At 41.1% G+C, this 27,439-nt stretch overlaps 1 pseudogene and 3 gene segments (V, D, J or C); all 4 read left to right on the top strand.

The window, feature by feature from the left end:
* The first annotated feature begins 2,468 nt into the window (after window positions 1-2,468).
* Window positions 2,469-2,989, top strand: LOC103158673. The segment is given in 2 exon segments: window positions 2,469-2,520; window positions 2,604-2,989. Coding segments are annotated over 2 exon segments (432 nt in total).
* Window positions 2,990-8,545: 5,556 nt separating this feature from the next.
* LOC113831836 lies at window positions 8,546-9,175 on the top strand. The segment is given in 2 exon segments: window positions 8,546-8,591; window positions 8,673-9,175. Coding segments are annotated over 2 exon segments (549 nt in total).
* A 6,836-nt stretch (window positions 9,176-16,011) lies between these two features.
* Window positions 16,012-17,875, top strand: LOC113838262 (annotated as a pseudogene).
* A 1,489-nt stretch (window positions 17,876-19,364) lies between these two features.
* Window positions 19,365-19,905, top strand: LOC103158672. The segment is given in 2 exon segments: window positions 19,365-19,410; window positions 19,493-19,905. Coding segments are annotated over 2 exon segments (459 nt in total).
* The last annotated feature ends 7,534 nt before the right edge of the window (window positions 19,906-27,439 follow it).

The raw sequence follows: 27,439 nt of genomic DNA, 5'->3' as shown, positions 1-27,439 counted from the left end.
TGGGAATCAGTGTGGCTGTTCCACAGGAGACTGGGAATAGATCTATCCCACCATCCAAACTCACCACTCTTGGCCATATACACAAAGGGCTCTACATCCTATTAGAGACTCTTGCTCAGCCATGGTTATTGCTGTTCTATTAGTAATAGCCAGAATTAGAAACATTCTAGATGTTTGTCAGTAGAAAATAGATGAAGAAATATAGTACAATTGCTATAAACCCTTATATGTACAATCATGACATACCTACAGGACAGGTTGATACAGTAATGTCCCAAAGCTTGAGAAATGAACCAACCAATCTCAGATTTGATATAAGCTTCACTCCATGTGATAGAAACAAGCCCAACTCTATGTTGGCCAGAGCCAAAAATTAGACATCCGAGACCTGGAGTAAAAGCAAATATTCCTGTTGTCCTAAAGGAACTAGAAATAAAATGGTTCAAATGAATTGTCTTATATTGATAGATCAGTGTCTTGCTCAATCATTATCACAGAGCCTCCTGCAATATTCAGGAATACAGAGACTGACTGGAGAATGGGCAGAAAGTGAGAGACCTTGGAACATTCAATGTGATGTCTCCTTCAAATCTGTTCTGAAAGAGCTTAGGGGGCCCTGCAAAAGAGGATACTCACAGAAGACAAATTCCAGAGGGAAAGGAGAACACCAAGGAGACAAAGAAAGCTTTCCAGACACAACAGTGTTGATTCAGATACTAATCCACTGAGAGTCTGTAGCAGCCTCACAGAGCCTTCACAATTCTAAGCCTGATCAAGTCCCAGTGCTGAGGGGGGAAGTGGCCAGAAGCCATTAGCCCTATTCGAGAAGCTATCTCCAACTGATAACTTTCTCACAAAGACAAAATATTTTTCAGATGGTGTCTCACTGGGTATATCAACTACTCTGAAGGAAAATTGCATGCCTAGAATTAGATAACTGACGGAAAATGAACTCGGTGGTGTTTTTGAATATTCTTTGTCTTATAATGCTTTGTCAGGACTTTTTTCCTCCTACAGGATTTTTCTATATATAATTTGGTTTCTATTTTTGTCTTTTATTGGATCTCTTCATGTGCAAACTTGTGGCTCTGTGTCTGTATTTGTTTCCTAGAATTTCCTTTGGTCCATTTCCTTTTTTTTAAATCCTGTTCCAGATTGATATATCTATTTTACTAATTTTATTTTATCATTAATTTAGGTTTCTTTTGTTTTCTAATGAAAGATATAAAAATGGAGTGTATTTGTGTGAGAGAAGAGTTGGGGTAGAGTGAGAGGATTTGTATAAGGGGAGACAGTTAATACAATATATTGTATGAAAAATTTCAATAAGAAATAAAAACAAATTTTGTAAAAAGAAAAGAAAGAGAGAGAGGAAGGAAGGAAGAAGGAGCAAATTAATTCCTGCAATATTGTTGTTGGCGTAAATCTCCCATGTTCCCAACAACTACACATGTACCCACTGCTGTAATAGTAAAAAGGCTTTTTCATCAGCAACCAACCTAACTCCAATTGGATCTTAGGACTATTCCAAGGAGGAAATCTATGTCTTGTTCTACATACTCTGACAAAAACCCATGGCTAAGGAGGCCATAAACCCCTAACAAGAATCATTATTGTTATTTAATGAAACTAGAAACTAAAGTGCCATTAATTTACCTTTTAAACATGTGTGTTTGTACCCATAGAGAAATTCTGTGCTCAGACTCAATCGGACTAGATTTTGTGTACACTAAATGGTGAGAATTCCAGAGACGAATGATTGCTCAGGGTGCAGAAAAATAAAGGAAAGAATGGTTGTGTCCTCACCCTTCTAATGTCAATCATCACCCTAAGACTCGTAGAATATTGTGAATTATAGAGCTTGAATTTAGGGGGAAAGGCTATATAAAATGCATGCCCGGGTCATGAAAATTTTATGCCATCATTGTTCAGCAGCAGCTAGTCTTGTTTACACTGGACCTGTACATGGAACATCTTATCAGTAATGAGGCCTGGATAATGGAGTAGCTTGTGGGGTTCACTACCCCCCTTAGGAACTAATGAATCCTGATAGATTCTTAGTAAACAGGGCATTATTTTTCAAATTTATTTCCAGTCATCACTATCATCATCACAACCACCTCATGTAAATCAATCTGACAACCTTGTCACAAAGCAGAGCAACTGCCTCAGGCCTGAAATCTACTGAGAGTTTAGGTTCTGCTGTTTCACCCACAGCATGTACACAGACCTGAGGCAGGGGTAAGGATGCCTTTCCTCAGGCAGGATTAGGATTTGAACCTCAGCATTCTTTGCCTGAACCAAGTGTCTCTACCTCCTTCTCAAATTAGACTAAGTCATTATTTAAAGAAATTCTCTGCTCATGAATATTCAAATTACTTGAGGCCTTGGTGGTAAATATAGGCATGTCCACACAAAACAACAGCATATGACCAGTGTCCTGTCCACAGTCACCGAGTACAGAGGCCCTCACCATGGGATGGAGCTGGATCATCCTCTTCCTCCTGTCAGTAATTACTGGTAAGGGACTTTCCAGTTCCAAACATGAGGAGGAGACAGGGACTAAGGTGATAATAACATCTAATCAGCCTTGATATCCACAGGTGTCCACTCCCAGGTCCAGCTGCAGCAGTCTGTGGCTGAGGTGGTGAGGCCTGGGTCCTCAGTGAAGTTGTCCTGCAAGGCTTCTGGCTACACCTTCACTGACTATGTTATGAACTGGGTGATGCAGAGGCCTGGAGAAGGCCTGGAATGGATTGGATATATTTATACTTGGAATGATGTTACTGACTACAATCAGAAGTTCAAGGGCAAGGCCAAATTGACTGTAGACAAATCCTCCAGCACAGCCTACATGGAGCTCAGCAGCCTGACATCTGAGGACTCTGCTGTCTATTTCTGTGCAAGATACACAGTGTTGCAACCACATCCTGTGTGTGTCAGAAACCCTGCAGGATCAGGAAGCTGCCCTGGGACTGAGGTGACATAGAAGATTGTAGGGAAACACTGTAACCAGGATTCCTAGGAGCTAGCTATAGGTGTGCTTGACCACGCCTGACAGGGTGTGGTCAGGGGAGGTTCAGGATGATGCATGGGGAGTTCTTAAGCAGACAAGTGGGGTCCCTTCTCTCTGGCTGGCCTCCCTAGCTGGCTGCCTCTGGGCATGCTCTGGCTTATGCTTGGCTGGTATTTTTTGAATAAAGATATCCTAATCTGTAACATCTCGTAATAGAAGATCAGACTGGAGACTTGATCAGAAATAATCTTTCTGAGTGTCACTTGTTTTGGTGACTAGCTTCTTGAGTTCTTTGGAAATCAGCCCTCTGTCAAATGTTGGGTTGTTGAATACATTTTCCCATTCTGTGAGCTGCCGTTTTCTCTTGTTGACTCTGTCCTTTGTTTTACAGAAGCTCTCAGTTTCAGGAGGCCACATTTATTAATTTGTGGATCTCAGTGTCTGTGTACTGGTGTTATGTTCAGGAAGCAGACTCCTGTAACAATTTGTTCAAGTGTACCTCCCTCTTTCTCTTCTAAGAAGTTCAGTGTGAGTGGATTTTTGTTGAGGTCTTTGATTCATTTCTGTGTAAGTTGTGTGTATGGTGATGTGCATGAATCTCTCTGCAGTCTTCTACATGCCAGCACCCAGTTATGCCAGCACCATTTGTTAAAGATGCTTTCTTTATTCCATTGTATAATTTTAGGTTCTTTCTCAAAAATCAGGTGTTCATTGGTATGTGGGTTTATATCACGGTTTTCAATTCGATTCCATTGGTCCACCTGACTATTTTTGTGCCAATTCCAAGCCGTTTTCAGGAGTATAACTCTATAAAAGAGCTTGAAGTCAGGGATGGTGATGCCTCTGGAAGTTTCTTCATTGCATAGGGTATTTTTTTGGCTATCCTTGGTCCTTTTGTTTTTCCGATTAAGTTGAGTATTATTCTTTTAAGCTCTGTGAAGAATTGTGCCAGTATTTTGATGGTGATTGCATTGAATTTGTAGATTGCTTTTGGCAAGATTGCCATTTTTACTCTGTGTATCTTACCTATCCAATAGCACGTGAGCTATTATAATTTTTTGAGTTATTATAATTTTCTGGTATCGTCTTAATTTCTTTCTTGAAAGTCTCAAATTTCTTGGTATACAGTTCGTTGATTTGTTTGGTTATTGTTACCCCAAGGTATTTGATATTGTTTGAGGCTATTGTAAATGGTGATGTTTCTCTGATTTCTTTGTCAGCCCATTTATCTACTGTATATATTGGAGCTGCTGATTTTTTTAGTTAATCTTCTATGCTGCTACTTTGTTGAAGGTGTTTGTCAGCTGTAGGAGTTTTCCATAGCAGATTTTTTCAGGTCACTTAATAGGTAATTCTTTATTTCTTTCCATATAACTCACTTTGGTCTCTATAATTTTCTCTAGACAATTATATGTCTAATGCATCCACAAAAATTCATTCTACAGCAGCAGGAACTGCAAACAAGTTCTCCCTCTGCTCATAAAAACCACCCCAACACTAATCAGGCAGATCTGGCTGAGCAGCCCAGCCCTGGATTCCCAGTCTTCAGTTTCAGTGTTCAGCACTGAACACAATCACTTACCAAGGAGTTGTGTGTGAGAGGAGATATCCTTGTTGCTTTTTAAATAAAACATTTTTCAGAATTTCCTAAAGAGTACTGCAAGTATCAACATACTCACTCAAAATCCTCCCATATCCACCTTTCATTCCCCCAACAAACTCAGGATTTCTTCCACTTTAATAAATAGTTTTACCTGTGTGTGTGTGTGTGTGTGTGTGTGTGTGTGTGTGTGTGTGTGTGTAACACTTTGAGTACAGTTATAGTTGTGTTTATTTACATGTGTTTAGAGCAGTAAACTTGGAATTTTATCAGTATAACAGAGCTTGTCCTTGATAAAAACTGATTCTCCCTCTCTCAGCAGACACTAATTACCAGTAGTTCCTCATTTATAGGTTGGAACCTGTGAGGTTTAACCCTATGCTATGGAAGTCCAGTTTCTACATCTATATCATCAAGATTTCATGGGATCAGCATCTCTTTCCTGTCTAGAAAATACCATCTCATGGTGGCTTCCTGGTGGCTGCCTACACAACAACTAAGTCCGAGTATAGGGCAAAAGCCTGGAGATTTGGATGAATAACAAGACATCTGGTCCTTTTCAGGGAGAATGTCTCCCACTTTATTGTGGAGCAGCCTTATATACAATCTTCCAAAAACCCCAAGTGAAGGGTTCAAAACAGGACATTGATTATAGTGGGGTGAGGTCAGGAAAATAGGAGGTACCTGTGATTATGATAGAAAACAACTCTTAGAGACCCTGTTGCGGCTGGGTTCCAACAGTCAGCCCTGAATCAGAAAAGCTCCCAGGGTCTGGAGTTAGAGCTGGCATCCCCAGACAGGAATCCTCGGATGCAATAGCTCCCAAATTATTTTAAGGAAAGATATTAGAGAAAACTTGGTTTCCAGGCGTGATTGCTTCTGTCCCAGGCATGCTTGTCTACTGTTTCAGTTTTCCCATGAGTGAATGTCTCTAATAGGGCACACGTGAATACAGTTTTCACGCAATGCATATTTGACATTTGTACCTCAGGTAAAGATGGGGAAGGGATGGTTGGTGTTGGGTCAGGGTTAATGATCACAGGTGTCAGCATGAGTAAAGGAAAAGAGAATCTACGGTCAAGGCTGAGCCTTCTCTGGATTCTATTATAGTGACCTCAGCTATGGGTGAAGATGTTTCAGAGAAATAAATGACTATAGAATGTTTGGTGAGTGAGATCAAGACAAACACAGCTAATGATCATCACAGTGTGAAGGAGAAAACCAAGGGATCTGCTACCTCCTTCCTAATAACTGGGTGAGGACAGCCCACATGGCTGTCAATGACTTATGATTACCACAGTGAACCTGCAGGTTGGGCACACTCTGGACAACATGAGTCTTTGGATTAACTTCTCAGTGTCTCCCAGGTATACTGAAGAAAAGAGAAAATTTTTGAGCAATATTTAATGAATGTGAAATGAGCTTTTTCTGATTTAGAAAACAAATGTTTAATAAAGCTATGAATCCATTTGACAGGAAACTTGGAAGTGCCAGTGTTTACTTACCAAGCCAGGGTTTCCTGATTATGGTCAGTGAGAGCTGAATTTTACCCAGGCCAGGATGGAGAGGCCATAAATCTGATGCTGTGACAAGTTTATTGTGAGCAGTCTGAATTCTATCCTCTCATCACACACAGGGAATAAAGGTGGTTGCCAGGATCAATGCAATGGTATTTGCTAGGATACAATGACATTTTCAAGTTATACAGGGTAAGGTATAAAAGATTATTGTCTCAGACCAATTGTCCTGTTAAACTTCTGCATATTTGAATACTTCTAAGGAGCAGAAAATAACAGGGGTGTGTTGAAGCTTCACTGCCTGAGGGAGTGCCTCAATTTCTCAGGACGGAAAGTCACACAGTGTCCCAGGAGACAAAGTCTATACCATGACAACCTCCGATAGTGCCTTTCAAAGTAACTAGACCAGGTCAAATCCATGATTCCCTGCAAAACACAATGGGTCTATGTAAATGGAAGTTTCTGTCTGACACAGTTCTACAGCTATTTAGTTCCAAATAAACACACAGAGGCTTATCAATTATTAACTGTTTGGCTGCAGACTGATGCTTCTTATTGGCTAAACTCTCTCCTAATCATTAACCCATTGCTATTCATCTGTGTATCTCCATGTGGTCTTGCTTCACAGGTGATTCCTGGGTAACTTGCTTTCTCGGCAGCTACATGGCATCTTGCTGACTCTTACTACTACCTTTCTTTATCCCTGATTGGTTTTCCCACCTGGCTAAATCCTGCCTGTCCATTGACTGAAATAGCTTTAGTCATCAACCAATAAAAGAAAAATATTCACAGCACACAGGAGATTATCCCCCATCAGGTCTAGCAAGGACAAGATTCTTATTTTTCCTAGGCACAGTGATGGAGCATACAGTAATTCTTTGGAGTGACTCTGTAGCACCAGTGGGTACTGCTGGAGCTGGATCCATCTGACCCCAGGATAGACCACCGCATTGTGAGGACCATTAGTGACAATAGAGACCAAATTGATTATTAATCTCTGGCACATGTTCAGTATCTCTGGAAAACAAGAGCCATTTTTCTCTGCAGCTGAGCCATGTGAATACTGAAGTAGCATGGTTGTGTTACTGCTCAAGCTACACAGTGAAACTTGAGTATAAGCCTGACATACTGACTTGCAGCGTCGCTCAGGACCAGCAGGGGTCAGAATGGAGCAAAAAATCATTAGGATAGAAATGAGATGAGATGAGGGGACTCCATACTTGCTCTGGACTCCTTTTAAAAGTCTGTTATCTGAACAACATCTATTGCAGAAGTATGAGGATTCTCCAATACTCAAACATAGTAAAAACTCTTTGTTAGATATTGCACATAATTTTGTTTTCTTGTTTCATGTTTTAAGATAGTTTTTGATAGTTGAAAACTTTTTCATAAAATAGTTTCAGATAAAGGATTCACAGCTTAATTTCTCCCTGATCTTTCCTACCTCCTTACCCGACAACTACACAAACTTTATCTCTATACAAAGCACACGAAAAGATACAAGAATAGGATAACACATGCACACACCCACACACACATCCACACACTCTCACAAACAAACGCATGCCCACTCTCTCTCTCTCTCTCTCTCTCTCTCTCTCTCTCATCTCTCTCTCTCTCTTCTCTCTCTCTCCATACACACACCTCATTTCTCCCTCTCTCACACACGCACAATCTCTCTCTCTCTCTCTCTCTCTCTCTTCTCACACACACACACTCCCTCTCTCTCTCTCTCTCTCTCCTTCATCTCTCTCTACATCACACACACACACACATCCTCTCTCTCTTCTCTCTCTCTCTCTCTCTCTCCACACACACACACACACACATCCTCTCTCTCTCTCTCTCGTCTCTCTCTCTCTCCACACACACACACACACACATCCTCTCTCTCTCTCTCTCTCTCTCTCTCTCTCTCTCTCTCTCCACACACACACACACACACACACAAAACTCACAGCTGCAACCGGTTGGAAAAGTAAATATTAATTTATTAATTGCTTATAATTGAAAGAAGATTGCCATTTCTCCTGATTTTGGAGTTTTTGAAATTTTCAGACACAATTATTACCACCACATGTGAATCAATTTTGTTCAAGAGGACAAATATCTCAGGTGGGATTCTATTTGCAAATTGAGCTATTAGGCCTTGATGTTTTACAGGGTCTGCACAGGTCTCAGGAATGGCTACTTCCTCAGACAGGATGAGAATTTGAACCTCAGCATTGTGCTGTTTGAGCCAGAAGTCCTCTACCTCCTTCTTCTTATTAGACTAGGTCCTTAACTAAAAAAAACCTGCCTCATGAATATGCAAATCATGTGAGTCTATGTGGTAAATACAGAGATGTCCTCACCACCAACAACACATGATCAGTGTCCTCTCCACAGTCACTGAGCACACAGGTCCTCACCATGGGATGGAGCTGGATCATCCTCTTCCTGGTGACAGCAGCTACAGGTAAGGGCTCCTAGTTCCAGACTTGAGGAGGGGCCATGCACTCAGGTGACAGTGACATCCACTATGTCTTTCTGTCCACAGGTGTCCACTGCCAGGTCCAGCTGCAGCAGTCTGGGGCTGAACTGGCAAAGCCTGGGTCCTCGGTGAAGTTGTCCTGCAAGGCTTCAGGCTACACCTTCACTGACCGTTATATGAGCTGGGTGAAGCAGAAGCCTGCACAGGGCCTGGAGTGGATTGGGTATATTGGTGCAGGAGGTGGTGGTACTTATTACAATCAGAGGTTTCAGGGCAAGGCCACACTGACTAGAGACAAATCCTCCAGCACTGTCTACATGGAGCTCAGCAGCCTGACATCTGAGGACACTGCTGTCTATTTCTGTGCGAGATACACACAGTGTTGCAACCACATCCTGAGTGTGTCAGAAAACCCTGGGCGAGCCGGAAGCTGCTCTGGGGCTGACAGAGATCATCCTAGGGACTTACTCAGAAATATACATCTGTGTCTCTTTGACTGTCTCCTCATCATGGTACTACAGTGCCTTTGTCCACTTTTCCAAAGCAAAGGATGTCTGAGAATTATGTGATGCTGATTCAAGATGAGCCCTACAATGCACCATATAAGATCACATCTATCAATGGCCACCTCCATTGACATGCTTCTTTAATGAAACAAAAATAAACACAAACTGTGTCTGTATGCTATGATATCAATATACTTTAAATATAACAGACTGTAACTTTTTTGGTGTATCTGGGAATACCCTATGAATTTTGAACAATAAAATACAAATCAACAATATCAGGTCAAACAAAAACCCCTTTCAAAATTCAGTTTGATGTATCTGATATCACAAAAAATACTTTCTTTGAAGTTGTCCACATAGATTTATGGGAAATCACTTTACCTTTTCTGATGAATCTAACTTTTGACTTTTATTTATAAGTAAGTCTAATTTAATTTTTGTCAATAAGTAATATTAAATTTCTTATTGTTTTATTCTGACTGATGGATCTGATGGTCATGCTGTGGAGTCATCAGGGTGTTGAATTTGTTACTTTGGGCTCCTGCTCAGGAAACATTGGGGCCAAAGCAGTGGGATTCCAAGCTAGGAATGTAAAAAGACTGTTTATGTCATTAGGAGCCCTGTGTCTTCATTCCCCTGTTTCCTGAAATTGGGTTCTCTTGGACACGAGTTCTAGTCTGACATTAATTGATACTGACTGGACATTTGTCTATGGTGCACAATACCCCTCCCCAATACACAATAGTTCTGTTCTTAGAGGCAGCGAGGACCACTTAAGACATCTATTGATCTTTGTTCTATTATAACATCGACATGTCTGAACCTGATCATTTCTGTCTATGAATGCTTTTTGTTTTTCTTCTCTCTCTCTTTTTTTTTTTTGCTTAGGAGAATGCATATACAAATTGACTGGAAAAACACTGAATATCAGGAATAGAAATTATTCTGTCTTAATATTGTGGCAACAAACATTAAGAGAACAATAAAAAGAACGCCAGCATGGAAGTGGGATCCTCTTGCTTAAACATGGTTAATTCATATAAAGTCAACAAGGTGCATAAACAAAACCCTGTTGCTACCAAATCCAATTTCTTTCCCATCTGACCATCCTCTCACATACATGAGAACTCTCAAGTTTACAGTTGATTGGGATGTCTGTTTTCCTGCCAGTGTGTTGGGAGCCAAATCTCAGGCTTGGCATGAGATCCTAGGCCATTCTTGGCTGGCCACATAGTTGTATATTAATCTTTACATAGCAGCTCCTTAGAGCCTCAGCTCAAGAAAAAGAAACAACTGGACCCAATCCTCCACCCACAGGCTCAGTCACTTAGGCAACCTTTCCTGGACCTCTTATTCATGAATTCTTTTCCCTGCCAAACATCCTCTCTGTGGCTTCCTAATATCCTGCATATACTAACACCGGGTGCACAAACAACCCATTCTGCCCCTCCCCATATCGTGCTCTGCTGACTCTATAAGCTAGCCAGAGAAAACTAAAGCTTGACACTTAATCAGAATCCTGTCTTGTGTTCATTCTTTCTGTGTCTCTTGTCCCCATTCCCAATCCCAGATTCTCTTGCCCCAGGTTGACATCCTACGGGTCCAGACACCAGTGTATTTATTTTCCTCCTGTAATTTCTTCTCAAAGCTCATCCTTGTCCTTCCTTAACCTCTGAGCCTTTTGAAGCAGACCACATGGTACTCAGGAAGTGTCTCCTGCACCAAGTAAAGGTGGACAGAATATACTTGTCCTCCAAGGCATAGTGTCTGCCTGCTCTAATCTTTGGAAAGTAATGTTTCAACACCATCTTGAAGAACTCTTTTGGTTTAATATAAACTTAGTGTCAGGATATATAGGAAAGAGTGTACCCTTATTTGTGAATTCTGGGAACCATCAATAGAAAGAATAATATTGGTATAAATGTTTGGCTGCTGTTATATGTGAACTTGCTGGACCCATACAAAGTGTATAGGGCTGGCTTCTGTGGGAAGAGACTGGATTTCTGAAGTATAGATATAGCTTTGATCCTCCACAGAACTCCATCCTATGGCTGCTCTGAGGCATCTCAGTCACACAAGATTCCTAGGGTCACCTCTTGACATGAATAGGATTGCTGAGACAGAATAAATTGTCTATAAATATTTAAGAGAAATCCCTACATGGGAGTGAGAATCACCAATTGGAGACCATGTTATGTCAAAGTTAACAAAGAGAGAGAGAGTCCAATATTACATCAAGTTTATATGAGCAACAACATTGCTAAATGTATTTGTTATGAGACATCAAAGGGGAAAACCAAAATAAATTAGCTATACAGAGCCTGGGGAGTAAGAGAAGAGGGGCCATCAAGGGTGTTCTATCTCAGTTAACCACATACAAGGCCCAAGAGAACATCTCTGATGGCATAGAACCCTTCCTTATAAGGATACAAGGTCAGTTAGTTCCTAGAATCTATGTCACTCCTGGGAATGCTATAATTAACAGACATGACCCAGTTCAAAGACTCAATCATCATGAATACTGGACATCTCACAGCTGAAAAGTAGGATCTGTGTGAGTTGACATTAGATGGGGTTCTAGAGCAGAAAGTAGAAGTGGAAGTTTAATCCAGAATCTATCTCCAATTATACCATTTTTCAAATAAAAATGGGATTTCTCTAAAGGAGTCTAACCAAGGAAACCAAGCACCCCTAAGCACAGGCTGCAGGTCCATCAGGAGATGTCATCAGGACCCAATTCTAATGCATTTGAAAGGTTCCCTGTCTAATGATATCACATGGCTTTATTGAATTTTATATCTTTCTCTATTTATCTCTTATTTTCTCCTACCGTTCCTTTGACTATATAGTGCAGCTTCTAATTTTTCATTTTTTAGGGGATTCCTGAGGATGTAAATCAGGAGGTCTCTGAATCCACACCTTTTTCTTCTGCCTTTTCTTGAACTCTTTTCCTTCAGTTTTGTTTGTATTTTTTTGTTCTGTTACAATGCATTAGTTTTTCTTTTATCTCATTTTATTTTATTTTATTTTATTTTATTCACTAGAAGCATATTTGTTTTCAAAAGACAGAAAGGTGAAGTATACAGATGGGTGGGACTTGGGAGCTGAGGAGGGAGGAGGAGGAAGTATGGGGTGCAAGATTTGTCATCCTTTAGTCCATCAAGAGCCTCATTTGATTCATGTTATCATACGATACAAAACACAACCCAGGATCATCAGGTGTCTGGGCTGAGAACAAGGTTCTTTCTACAGAACAGCTGGGCAGAAGGACCCTGAAATCAGATGGGAAACATCATCTGAAAATTCTCCTAATTCTTTGCTCTTATCAATTCTCTCTTATCTGAAGTGAAATTGATCATTTTGTTTCTTAGAGTCATTCCTGTGGTTATTAAATCGATATATACAAATGCTTTCAACTCCTAAGAGAGATGATGAAGCCTATTTAGACGTGCAGGTTCATTTTTATGTGCACATGGTTCCCTTCCACTCTGTTACACATCTGTCATACATCACTAGAAAATTGTCCAGCTGTTCCTGTGAGAAGAAAGTCACTGATACGTCAACACCTACAGTGCACAGGGGCAGAGAGCTCAAGGGGAGCCAGGCAGCAGAAGTCCTTATCCACACTGTGGACCCTGGTGAGTCCTACACATCAGCTAGACTCTGGTTCAGGAGCAAATCCAGACAATATCAACCTGATGCAAAGGAAATGGAGGTCATCAGGCGATGCTGGCATCTCAGACACCCAGGGCCGTAAGGAACAGGTGCCATCATGGGACAGCAAGGGAGGTTACTACATCCACCCTGAGTTTTCTCCTTTCATTTACTTACCTACATATAACCGCATGATATATACGAAACCCATAAGAGTTATGAATTGAACATAAGGGCTGAAGGATAAATGACTTCACATCACCAGCTCATTGCATTTAGTTGCTTTAATGAGGTTCCTTTACCCGAGAATGCCAAAAAAAAAAAAAAAACAATAATGCAACAATCCACCAACCCTCTTAGCCATAACAAGCACAGTTTCTCTAACAGTAGATTTAATTACTCTGTTACACAATTAGGACCTGTAGAGGATGTTGTAGCCACTCCTGTTTTGGGGCTGGCTACAGGTGTGCCTGACCACATGAGGGCATTGTCAGGGGACATAGAGTGAGGGGCATTCAGGTGACTAGTTTTGTTTTCGGCTTCACTTTCGGCTTGCTGTACTGACTTCTGCTGGCCGGCTTGGTCACTCTGTAAGTAAGGTTTCCCTATTAAAATCCCTTGTATTTTTACCTGGCTCTGTATTGGTAATTTCCTGAAATATCTGGTTGTAAGGAGTGGGATCTTGTAAACCTAGGCCCATTTGGGACAGCCTGTGTGTCCCTCCGGGTCGGAGGCCTAGGCCTGGAAATTGCCCTCTCTCCACAGGTGCCCCCAGTTGGCAGCTGACCCACTGTGCCACAAGTGAGTCCCCACTGCTGCTGAGTCTCTATGAACCATCTGCCGAGCTGGGAGATTTCTACAGACCTCCCAAGGTTTTACCACTGTACACATGGGACCAACACGGACTGTGGAATACTTCTGTCCACAGGCTTCCTGCCCCAGAGCCAAATAGGCCTGGGCTTTCAGCAGGTCCTGAGCCTTCCCCTGGACACAAAAGCCTTAAAACCTCATCTTTTTTAGTGGTTGCTTCCGCAAGGCCGTTTACCCTCTAAGCTAAGCACAGCTGCTTTTGTGACCTCTCTCCACCGCTGCCACCATATTGCCTGACTGGCAGCTGCCAAACACCACATGGAGTAGCTGAATGCCTACGCCACCTGCTGGTCAAAGATAGTTACTGAATCTGGAGTAGAAATCAGGTAAAATTATGGCAGAATATTTATCATTTGCTAAAATTGGAAATATTTTTGCTTATTATGTGAATTCTATGTTTGAGGAGGATATTAATTAGACAACTACCGGCCTATATGCAATAATGGCGGTTAGCTTGCAGGTACAAATAATATTGCTATCCAGAGCTCTAAGGAACAGGGACAAAGATAACCTCACCACCTACTTACAGGAAATAACAGCTTTATGCAATGAAGTTTGGAGAACAGATTAGGTCAGGCCCCATTGTGCAGCAAGTGGAACAGAAATTGGATGATAAGCTTGGCTCTGTGTCCAGTACACTAAAGACAGAGCTGTCTGTTCCCCAAGATGAGATATACTATATTTATGATAAGATAAACACAGAGAGATCATCCATGTCTGAGGCATTAGAGGCTAGGTTGTCAGAGGACTGTGATGAATTTAAGAATATCAGTAACAAGCTAGAAACTCAGATAGTCTATGTGACCCAGTAACTAGATGCAAAGGTGCAAAATACCCAGGAGAGTGTTTAAGAATTGGACAATGCCATTCAAACAATTATTGAAGCATCTAAGGTAGCAGACCACAAATTTGAGTCTAGATTCAAATATTTGGAAGATCATTTAGAATACAGGGCTGACAGATTACATAGGTCCATACGGTCGATTGCTGAGGACTCAAAATAAACAAATCATGTCCTTGAATCTAGACTCCAATACGAGAAGCTACTTACAGATGTCAACATAGGTACCAAGAGGCTAGAGGTTATTACTACTATGAACCAGAACCTTGGGTAGGAAGAGTCTTCCCCAGGAGACCACCAAGGCTCCAGGAACCTAGATGTTTTAGCTGTGGTAGAATGGGACATACTAAGAGAAATTGTAGACAAACGAATTCTAATAATGCCTCATACGGAAGGCCACTGCCTTCTGGATTGTGTAGAAGATGTGGTAAAGGCAGGCACTGGACCAATGAATGTAGATCGACTAGGGACATGCAAGGAAACCCGTTAAGGCTGGGAAACTCTGAGCGGGGACTCAAGAAGGCCCCCACATCCATCAAGAAAGGTCCGATTGTTCCCAGTAGCAGTGGAAGACAATCTCTCACAGGACAAATAGATAGTTCTTTGCCTATTGTGAAAAATAATACTGCTCTAGATGGTGGTTTGAATTGTGATGAAGAATCAAATGTGAATGGAAAAAATGAGAAACGCATATTTTGGCAAACCTCTAATAATGATAAAAACCCTCAGTTGAAAGTGAAAATTAATAATAAAGTTATAACTGGCTTAGTAGACATTGGAGTGGATGTTACTATTATTACCCAAAAGTCTTGGCCTCAGAAATGACCTCTTAGAGAGGCAAATGTACAATTTGTAGGAATTGGGACTCTATCTAGAGTTCAACAGAGTATTAACTCGGTGGTCTTCATTGGACTGGAAGTACAGAAAGGGAGACTAAAACCATACATGGCAGATATAGCTATAAATCTCTGGGGACGTGATCTCTTACAGCAATGATCACTGGAATTGTCCTGCCACATGATTTCAATGCAGAAAGAGAGTTCCTAACCTCAGGGGGCAGCTACTTGGGGCTGGAGATGACTCAGGCAGTGCTCAGTGCATCAGGGCTGAAGTCAACACAGTGAAAAAAAAAATTGCTCCAGAGCATGTAACAGAGCAATGCCCACTGCCCTCTACAACACAGGGCAGGAAAACTGGGCTGAAATTAACCCTAAAATGCATCTTTTATTTGTGAGGGTTAAATTAAATAGATTATATTTAATTTTACCAAAAACATAGCATAATATGACAATAAAATTTCCTGTCATTATCTTGGTTGTCATACTCTCTTAGCACATTTAGAAAGAAACTAGAGCATATCATCTCTCCCCTCCAGCTACAGGACTTGCTATATAGCAGGAAGACATGCAAATATTGCCTCTCACTTTTCATAAAAACAAGCCCAGCACTGAACCTGAAATTCAGGCAGAGGAGCACAGCCTGGATTCCCAGGACTTCATTCAGTGATCTTGAACTCAACACAGATCACATCATGGATTTGGGGCTTCTTTGGGTTTTTCTTGTTGCTCTGTTAAAAGGCAATTTAAGATGGAGAGATACCGAGTGTGTAAATGGATATGATCAGGATAGATCCCGAGTCTTTATGGCAGTTTACTGATGTGATTCTCTGTGTTTGCAGGTGTCCAGTGTGAGGTGCAGCTGGTGGAGACTGGGAGTGGCCTGGCGCAGCCTGGGGGGTCCCTGGAACTCTCCTGTGCAGCCTCTGGATTCACCTTCAGTGACTACTGGATGGACTGGTTCCGCCAGGCTCCAGGCAAGGGGCTGGAGTTGGGTGTAGATATTAATAAAGATGGCAGTACAACATGGTATGCACCATCCGTGAAGGGCCGGTTCACCATCTCCAGAGACAATGCCAAGAGCACTGTATAGATGCAAGTGAACAGTGTGAAGTCTGAGGACAACGCCACTTATTACTGTACTAGAGACACAGTGAGGGGATCTCAGTGTGAACCCAGACATAAACCTCACTGTGAGGCCGCTCACGGCCACCAGGGGGTGCATAGCACACACAGAGCACAAGTTCATCCCAGATTATGCAGACAGGGTTAGAGGAAGCACCATTGTCAGATTCTGGGATGTACTTTTTCCTGTTGTTTCCTGTAAATTTTCGCTACACATATGCTCTGAAGGGATACAGTGTCCTCAAAACATTACATGTTCTCTTTGTACTATTTTAAAAATATGAAGCACAGTCCCGTATGAACTAGATTCATGTGAGGACATGAAAGACCCTGAGATAGTCACGTAATGGCATCATCAGGAGTTTGTAGAAACTCCTGAGACTTTTCATATTCTCAGCAGAGCCTTGGTCAGATTTCTTGATTATAGCGCTCATGAGATGTATGTTTGAGGGAAAACCAAGGGTTAGGTGGGGGCAAGATCATTACCATCAGCCCTAGCATGTCTGGAACCTTCCCTTCTCTCCTCTAATCGAGGACTGTGGGCTTCAGTTCAGGTGTGACCCAGCTGTGCTTTTAAGTAATTCATTTTATTGATGCATGACTTTCATCTCTGTTCATCATGGAAATTTGTTTAAACTGATCCCTTCAGTTGATGAAAGTTGTGAATGAGTGTGGGTTACTATAGTTCCAACACTGGGGACAGGCAGTTTTGGAAGGAAGCTTATGGACAGGCTATTTGTGCTTAATTGATGAACTTTATGTTTGTTTAGGAAACCTGAATTAAAGACAGGTTTTAGGGTGGGAGGTGAAAGATGCCCAAGGACTAACTCTTGCCTCTATTATTTGTGTGTACACACAAGCACACTCATCATTGTACACAACTGTACACAACCACAGGACTTTAAAACAGCAGAGAGAGAGAGAGAGAGAGAGAGAGAGAGAGAGAGAGAGAGATGAAAGAGAGAGAATGAAAGGGAATACTGTATGGATTGAGAGATAGTCTCAAGATCCCAAACAAAAAAGTTAGCGTTTGGTCCATCAACTTGGCTCTTTGTAATGTTCCACAAAATACAAAAGTTTGGGGTTCCTACACTGCAGATACTGCCACATACTACTGTGCTCGGGGAACACAGAGACACAGCCTCAGCTGACAGTATCCCAGGCTGGTTATCAATCTGTCACAGTGTTGGTAGAGGGCAAACATTTCCTCCTAGCCTCTGTGGTTTCCTCTTCATTCTGAGTTTCAGATCCTTGGCTTCCTGTTATACAAACGAGGCCCCTTTTAATAATTGTTCAGATATGAAAATCTGTCTGTTGTATTTTTTGAAGATTAAGAGTTTGTGGTCCCTAATCCAGGGGCTTCCAATCAATCTTCAAGGATTAATCTTTGGAGATGATGGCAATTTATTGGACTATACAGTTATCATTCACTAAGCTTATAACAAATACATCCAAGTCTTTGAAAATCTTTAGCAGCCATGACCTGCATCTAAGTAGGTGGAGGCTGAACTTAGGGTAAATATGTCTAGAGAAAAGAGCCACCTGAGGACAGAGACAGCATCTTCCATTCAGAAAGGTTTATGGCAAAGAGACCACTACATCACCCTTAAATCTTTACATGCAATCATGCAGCCTTGACGATAGAAATGATAAATTAGAAAAGAAGATGGAATCACAGTCTACCATTTCTGAAATTGTGGTTCTTTCTCAAGTGTGAAAACATTTTGTAGAGATGCCAAGTGATCTATAAGTAGCAGGCTGTGATTCATCCTCTCCCTGGTGTTGTAAGGCTTTGTGTCCCAAAGGCAGCTCCAAGAGTTGACAAATGACCTGATAAACAGTGTCCAACAGTTGTGCTGCTAACTCACTTCCCCATGAGTGGCTAATGATACAGCTAGATGCAACAACACCTAAAGAAATGACTGTGGTTTATAAAGATCTTCTAAACAATTCAGGTACAGCTTACCTTTTGTCCTCAAAATATCACTCACAATCACCAGGTAGGCACTGAAGGAGGCACCATTATGAGAGGACTGTGAGATCACAGACAAACTTACATAAACAGGTTCCTAAGACCAGCAGAGGGCACTGCAGACCCACCAATCCCTAAGAAGTAAAGGGCAGTAGAAGTAGAGTAGGAAGTTATGCACTGAGATTTCAAGGGACTCTGTGTATTTCATTGTCAGCATCATACATGGAGAGCTCATTGTGTAGTTGGCATGTGAGATCTCCATGCTCTACACTGGAGAGGTTCTTTGTTAACCGGAACCAATGTGTGAACCCACCAAATGCCACATTGAATTCTTATTGCCTTTGTAGAAGTACAAACCATTTATAATCATAGAATAAATAAATGTGGGCCTCAGGACCCTAAGAAACATTTTGGGAAAAAATGTCCCAAGGCTTGCAAGCTGATTTCAGAGGTGTCCATAGTCCTGCTGATCACTCACTGGTATGGCAAAGATGCAGTTTCCAATGCTCTGTGCTATTGTCTTATTGGGCCAGGATGATCTCAGTGGATCTTCTCATCATCATATATATGGGTGACCCTAAGATGGTTCAGGTGCTCCTTGAACCATTAAATAAATGGTGTTTCTGCATTACAAACCTGGATGTGGTGAACTGACTCTCAGTGGGATGGAAGAGCTCTGTGTGAACAGTGCCAGGATGGAGCACAAAATGATTTCTTCAGACACATTTGAACCTCAGACCTCCAGACCTCGATATCTAACATAGAAGTTAGGCATCGAGGTCTGGAGGTCTTCCTGATCTATCTCAACAGGATCAGCTCTAATCTAATAACTACCCTCCCTCATGAATATGTAAATTGCAGTTTCTGGTTGTGAGTAAATAATGTCCCCATGCCCTACAGCAGCAGGCTATTACCCCATTGACCCCAGTCTAGAGCACACAGGTTTTCAGCATGGACAGGAGCTGGATCATCCTCTACCTGGTGGCAGCAGCTATAGGTGAGTGGATCCCCTGTCTTAGGGCCAATTGGGAGAGAGACAGTGAAGTGACAGTGGCATCCACTCTGTTTCTCCTTCCCAGGAGTCCATTCTCAGGGTCATCTGCAGCAGTCTGCCTCTGAACTGAGGGCTCCTGGAGCTGCAGTAAAGGTGACCTGCAAGGATTCTGACCCTAATATCTTCCCCATTGCCTATATGAATTGGGTGAAGCAGAAGCCTGGACACGGGCTTGAGTGGATTGGAAACATACTCCCAAGCATTGGTATGACAAACTATGGACAGACCTTTGAGGACAGAGCCACACTGACTGCAGATACACAGTTGAACACAGCCTACATGGAGCTCAGCAGCCTGACATCTGAGGACTCTGCAGTCTATTACTGTGCGAGAGACACAGCGTTGCAACCACATCCTGAGTGTGTCAGAAACCCTGGAGGAGCAGGAAGCTGCCGTGGTCCGAGATGGCAGAGAAGATCAGCCTGGAGATGTGCTTAAAACAAACATTCTGGGTGTCCCTCATCTGTTCCTTCACACAGATCTGCCAGCTTCTCAGAACCACAACTCTGCATGAAGTGATGCTGATTTAGCATGCCTTAGTGTGCACCACACCTTGATATACTCTTCACCTGTGACCACCTCTATTCAGAGGTTTCTTTATTAAAAGACAATAAAAGTGAAAAGTGTGAATCTGCATTCTGGTAAAAATATCTCTGGACAGTCTGAGACTGGGACCTTTTGGGCCTAGGTTTTAATAAACCAATATATGAATGAGGGGCATAATAAATTCTTGCTGTGTAATCTAGCAGAATTTCCATTCTCTTAGAATGTGAGGTATGTATCATAATGTAACTCCAAATAAGTATAATTCTTATAAGTTTTCAAGAGTATTATTAAGTAACTTTTCACAAAAATTGTTAATATAATCAATGTATGCACAAGTTCGTTGAGATAGGTTCTGAGATCACACGGTATTCTCTGGTCCCATACTTATTTGCTTCCCAGTGTCACTCAACTGCCCCATAATCTCAACCCTTTATAGAACATGGACCTTTACTGATACTCCATCATTGCTCAGAGGCTATTGGATACCTGGTGGTTTCCTTTGCTCTACAGAGTGTTTGGAATTTGGCCTGGTAGAGCATTTGTAGACACCGTCAATCAGTGGTGCTGTCTATCAGTTCAGTTCATCATCAGTGATCATTGCTACAGCTGGATCCAGCAACACCAAAGCACAGACTGGGTTTCATGGATCTGGAAAACAACTGAGGCACAGATCACCATTCATTCTTGGAATATCTGATCAACAGAAGCATAGACAATGAAGACAGAAAGAAGAGCCACGGTTGGGGAACTGTGCATGAGCCCATAGACAAACTTAAAATATTAGATTCTCTAAAGTAGCAGACAGCACTGTAGAGCCAACACTGCCTTAGAAGTAAATGGTATCAGAAGCTGATAAGAATGAGAAAAAAAAGGGTGCCAAGTACCACAAGAGTAACAGAACTGTGCTGTTTTCTGGGATTTTGTTTTTTACTTTGTTGTTTGTTTGTTTGTTTGTTTGCTTGTTTTTGTTTGTTTTTCGTTTTTTTAAAATGGAGTGTGCTGGAAGTCTCTACAATTTTGTTCGAAGGACTGCAGAACCTGGAAAAGCTTTTGCTGCTATTGATGCATAACATATTGCCATTATTGCTAGATAGATAGATAGATAGATAGATAGATAGATAGATATAGATATAGATATATGCTAATTGAATCTCAAATATGTGATGAATCCAAGGTGTTTCAGTGAGTGCTCAACTGTGCATGCAAATTTGATTTCATGTTTAGTAAGTAGTAAAGTTATATGCTTCCCAAAAAATATTGACACACTGGAAGACAAATGTGACACAATTTCAATTTTATGTGTAACCTAGAAATGATGAACTTATGGGAACAGAGAGCAGAATTGTGGCTATTAGGCTTCAATGTGGGTCTTTTAACAATGGGGAAATGATTGGTTTAAGGATATAAAACTGCAGTTGGACAAGAGGCATGGACTCTGTGAAGTCTTGAGGTCTACTGAGGGCATGATAAATATGGTTGATAACAATATGCTATATTTTAAAAGTTGTGAGATAGTATTCATTAAGTGTTCTCAAAACAAAAATGATGAATATGTGTTATATAACATGTTCATTGGTTTAATTTAGCCATACCATTGTGAACATACTGTATTCTGTATAATAATTGTACATGCCTTTATTTATGAGCTATATAAATGAATGAAAAAAATGAATGACAAGACATAAAATGTAATTGCCTGTACAAAGGGAGTGGAGAAAAAGAAAGTTGTGCACTGAGGGGTGTTAGGGGAATTACTTCTGTGTATATTTATTTTTTTGATTGTTTAATAAAGTTCTGTTTGGCCAATGAAACAGCAAGTTAGACAGGACTAGGAATGAAAGAGGATTCTGGGAAATGTAGTAGAGAAGTGGTGATCCAGGCAGGAAGTGACATAGCAAGGAGACTCATATCTAAGCAAGGAAACAGGAAGTGTCCCCCTTTTCCTGTTCACCTCCACCAGCAGCAGGATGTGAACCACCGGCAAGAAGGTACACCAATAAGTTGTCCAATAAGATAAGTCTTATAAAATGTATATGTTTATGATAGTTAAGACTGAGCTAAAAGATGAGAATCCAAGTCATTGGCCAAGCAGCTTCGTACCTAATACAAGTTTCTGTGTATTCATTTGGGCCCTAACTCAGGCGGGCGGCTGGCGTAAAGGTCACACGTGGCAATGGGGCTCAGGCGGCTTTTGGCAGAAAGATTTATCGTAACAGAGGGAATTTTAGCAGCCTTTGTGGATTTCATTGCCAGAATTATCACATTCAGAGACTGCGGTGTTGATAGAACAGAAGCCATGCAATCGACTGGCTCCAGCTGCTTCTCTCCTTCAACATTAAGTCCATCTGATTTATGATATTGAAGATAGAGCTAAACAGACAAGAGTTATCTGACTCTCTGGAGCATATATTATTGTACTAATGTGTGTAAGAATAATTCAGAGATTCATACTGAATTGGAAACAACATTATACACTGTTATATTAGCTTTTCTCATTCCTGGGAGCACCTTCCAAATCCATCCTTCATGAATGAACACTGTCAACTCCTGGAGAGCTTTAATGACACATGCCCTGTCCAAGAATAAGAGGACAATGGACCTAAAATAGGAGAGACAGAGAGAGAGAGAGAGAGAGAGAGAGAGAGAGAGAGAGAGAGAGCACAATTGAGAGAAAAATAGAGAGATCTGTCTAAGGACATGGACCTTCATTCTTGAGGAATCTTGAAAAATATATGTCCTCTCCTCCCCCAAATGGAGGATAGAAAATAGCTTGATATTCAGTGTAAATTTGCTTGATATCTTCTCCCTTCTCAATTTAATATGTTTTTAGTGTTGTTAACTGATCTGTGAGTTCCAAGCCCCTGCCTCCTCCTGTTGACTTCTGTATCTGAATGTTTCAGAAATTCATAAATGAATACAGGGGCTCCATCTGTCCTGAAGACTTGCTGTGTGTCTCTGACTCAGGTGCTCAGAACGAGATATAGCATGATGAAGGCAGAAAGGACCCTGATCTATGGTCTTGTCATTTATTATATTGGGAACTGTTAGATCTGGATACTACTGAAACATGGGAGTAGCCTGGCTTTGAGGGGGACACTGACAGTAATATTGACACAACATGAAATCCATCTCTGAAACATCCCGTCTGCATCTCCCAGTAAACAAAGCCATTTATCCCTGCAGCTGAGCTCTGTGAGCACTGAAGTTTAGGGATGTGTTACAATGCAAGACAGACAGTGCAGCTTCAGTGCAAGCAATGACCAACCAACATGCAGGGGAGCTTGGAACCAGCAGGGGTCGCAATGGAGCCAAGACTCCCCAGAAGAGAGCTGAGGTTGGTGTGGAGGGGACTCTGTATCCTCTGTGGTTTCCTTTCTTATGGTCTACTAGCTGACCTGCACCTGCTGTTGTTGACATGTGCTGTTTCCATGCACGAATACGGTAAAGATTCTTTGTCAAACTTTTTATGGGTTTCTATTTTCTTGCTTATTTTACTCAGTTTGCATTTACATTTTATATTTTTATTTGAAAAACTTTTTACAATTTGTTCACTGATTCTCACCCCCTACTCTTCCTATATTTTCGTGTATCCTCTCCTAACCAACTCTACACCCTGCCTTCTCTCCAGAAAAAAAAAAAAAACAAAAAAAACAAAGAGACAAAAATAATTCAGGAACGTGATTAATACCAAACAAAAATAAAACAGCCAATACTCTTACACACAAGCACACACAAAATCCAAATCCCAACTCTGTAATCATGATACACAGTCAGATATAGTGAAACAAAAATGCACAATGTGATATGATTGAAAACCTTTTAATAAATACCCTTGAGCACATTTTTGTCAGAGCCTGTGAAGTAGCTGAGCATGTAAAGGTGTCTACTGTCAAACTTAGCAGCATCAGTTTGATTGCTTGGACCCACATGATAGGACACAAGAACTGAATTCCATAAGTTGTCCTCTGAGGATCACACATGCACCTTGGTCCATGTCTCCCCTGTTCACACCACTGAAGACAGTATAACAATTTTTAAAACTATTACATGGATGGAGAGAAACTCCTGAGGACCTGCACAGAGCGGAGAATCTATTGGCATTGATATCTGACAAGGAAAATATAATCAGATTTATTTGGAAATTTTCTGGGGGTTTCTGGTGTACTAGTGAAAGACTCCACCTATGTGTATATAGATGTTATTATTTAATGAATTAAAAGAGGTCATGAAGAGGGACAGAGACATAGGAAAGGCCCCAAGAGGAACCAGTGTGACACAATGGATATAGATATGATCATACTGTATTTTATACATGGATTAAATTTTCAAAAATTATAAAATATAAAAATAGCAATTTTTATATATTTAGAAGTTTCATAGTCATGTAATTTATATACTATTATTTTTCCCATAATCTTCTGTCTTCATTCTCTTTCCCCTCCTACTTTACCCTTATTCTAATAGACAATTTCACTCATGCTTCATCATGTATTTCTATTCATAATTATATACAAGCATGCAATATCTAAAATCTGCTTATTTTAATCTCACATAATGTCTGATTTCTGAGATGGTCTTAATCAATTTTCTCTAACTGCATCCATTTATCTATAACATGTAATTTCCATATTCCTTGTAGAAGAAAAACTTCTGTTGTGTTGTTTATTTAAACATGTCTTCTTGATGAGATCCTCTCTTGACAGATACATAGTTTACATTCACAATTTAGTGATGCTGCTACAATAGTCATTGTCGAGCAAATATTTCTGTGGTACATTTGCTTTGTTTCATTTGGGAGGGATTCTTAGTATACAATTTGTTGGCAAATATTCATTACATATATCTGAATGGAGGATGTGAACTTCAAACTTAGCAGGTTTTAAATTTCCTGTCACTGCCATCACCATCACAGCCACCATCTGTAAATTAATCTGATAACCTTGTCACACACTGGGGCCACTCTCTCAGGTCTGACATCGAGGATACATACTTACTCAAGCAAACATTTCTCTGCTAAGATTTATGTTTCAGTCCCACACAGCCTATGAAGACCTGCCTGACAGCAATCCCTGGACACCCTGGAAAGAAACTGGGCCATAACTCCTTGACTGCACTGGATCCTACTTACTCAGTTTCAACTGACACTCCGAACAGAACTTCGGGTACTGACTTCAATCAAGTTGAAGATTTCAAGTGAGATCATCAATCAAGCGAATCCCAACATTCAAGACTTTTACTATACTAACATTTTCTTCCTACAGGACGCCACAAGGCTATCTCTGTCCCATTTCAGCAGGAAGTAACTTGGCGGATGCTATGCCCCCTTTCCCCATTGTTGTCACTTAGGATAGTATATATACTTAGTTAGGGATAGCTTCCTATTGTTTATGGTTGGAATTGGAAGGAGGTGTTCATGCTTGGACACCTCTTTCAGATGACTTTAGGGTTTAGTTAAAATAGATAGTTAGGATGTAACATAAGCAGATTGTTGTGTGTTCTTATATTTCTCCTTTATGATTGTTAATTTTGGATACTTTACACTCTTAAGTTTTAATCCTCTTTTAGACTAAAAGGGGAATTGTAGGGGATGCTGTAGCCTTGCCTGCTTAGGGGCTGGCTACAGGTGTGCCTGACCATGCCTGCAAGGGTATGGTCAGGTTGACCTAGAGTGAGGGATGCTTACTTGGTGCTCTGCTTTCGCTTTCATCTTTGGCTTGATATACTTACCACTGTCCCACGAGCTGGCTAGGACACTCTGTAAGTAAAGCTTTTCCCTATTAAATTCCCTTGTATATTTACCTGGCTCTATATTGGTAATTTCCTACATTAGAGAAAGTGTAAAATAAGAAGTTTGGGGGATTTTTGTCTGTGTGTACATTTGAAACTTTTTTAGTTCCATGGACCTTGAGATTCAGAGAAGGGGACCAAGAGCAGGAGACAGGGACAGAGACAGAGATAGTGACACAGAGAGTGAAGGACATCCCACCCTCAGGACTAGGGAAAGTAAGCAGGAATATTAGGGAACACAGAGAAGCAGAGGTGGACTGAAAGCATCCCTGACTGAGGGAGTGTTTTGGTTTATCAGGAACTGGAAGGCACACAGTGTCCCAGGGGCCAAGGACTCTGACCTGGTAACCTATGACATGTGCCTCTCAATGTAGCTAGCCTGGAACAACTCCATGATTCCAGGCAAAATGTGAAAGGTCAAGCAATAACAAGAAGATTAATTTTCAAAGGTACAGTGACTTAGCATGCCATAATTCTCTGTGGTCACTCTGCAATAACAGTGTGTAGTGATGAGCTGGATCCAGCTGCCAGCAGGGAAGTCGATGGTGTTGAGAGAATTATTAATAACGATAGAGGCACCGCTTACAATCAGTCTTTGACACATCATTCAGTGCTTCCAGGAAAACAAGAGCCTATTTTCCTGAAGATGAGCTCGGTGAAGACTGAAGTAGTTAGAATATGTTGGTCAAGCCACACTTTGAAACTTTATTGTAAGCCAAGGCATATCAAGACCAGCAGGGGGTCACAGTGTAGCCACACATCAGCAGGATAGAAATGAGATGAGGGCAGGAGGGGACACCACACTCTCTGTGGACTCCTTTTAAAAGTCTGTTAGCTGAACAACACCTGTTGCAGTTGGTAAGGGACATCTCCAATATTCAAACACAGTAAAATCTCTTTGGTAAATAATTTTTGTTTGTTTTATTAAGATTTGTTGTGGATATTTGAAAACTATCTTTCCTATACTATTTTTTAGATCACAATTTCACTACCCAGTTCCTCCCTGATCTTTAATACCTCCTTACCACTCTACTTTACAATGTCGCTATAAAAACAAGACAAAAAAGAAAAGGATAAAACAGCATACATAAACACACACATGCACACACTCACACACACACACACACACACACACACACACAGGTAACACACAGTGTTAACAAGCTGGGAAAAGCAAATATTGTTAGTTCATGAGAGGATAACATTCTCCCAAATGAGGAGTTTTTGAAATATCTAATAACAATTATTACCCCCCAACTGAAACCAATATTTTAACCAAGAGAACTAAATATCTGAGGTTGGGATTCTATTTGTAAATAAAGGGATTAGGTTTAAGACACATCCACAGGGTCTGCATAGGTCTCAGGAATCACAATTTCCACAGACAGGATGAGGATTTGGACCTCAGCATCCTGCTGCCTAAATCAGGTGTCCTCTCCCTCCTTCTTCTCCAGCTGGACTAGGTGCTTATCTAAGAAGTACTGTGCTCATGACTATGTCAATCACATGACTCTGGGTGCCAATGACATAATAACTCTAAATTTCCCTTTTCTTCAGGACCTCTTAAAACTCCAGGCAGACAAGGGAGGAGCCTTGGGGAGATGTCCAGGCTCCTATTGCATTGAGGACAGGTATTTCC

This window comes from Cricetulus griseus, chromosome 5 (assembly GCF_003668045.3).
Source record: "Cricetulus griseus strain 17A/GY chromosome 5, alternate assembly CriGri-PICRH-1.0, whole genome shotgun sequence".
NCBI lineage: Eukaryota > Metazoa > Chordata > Mammalia > Rodentia > Cricetidae > Cricetulus > Cricetulus griseus.
Note: the sequence above shows the minus strand (reverse complement) of the source record. Positions and strands in the feature narration are given on the sequence as shown.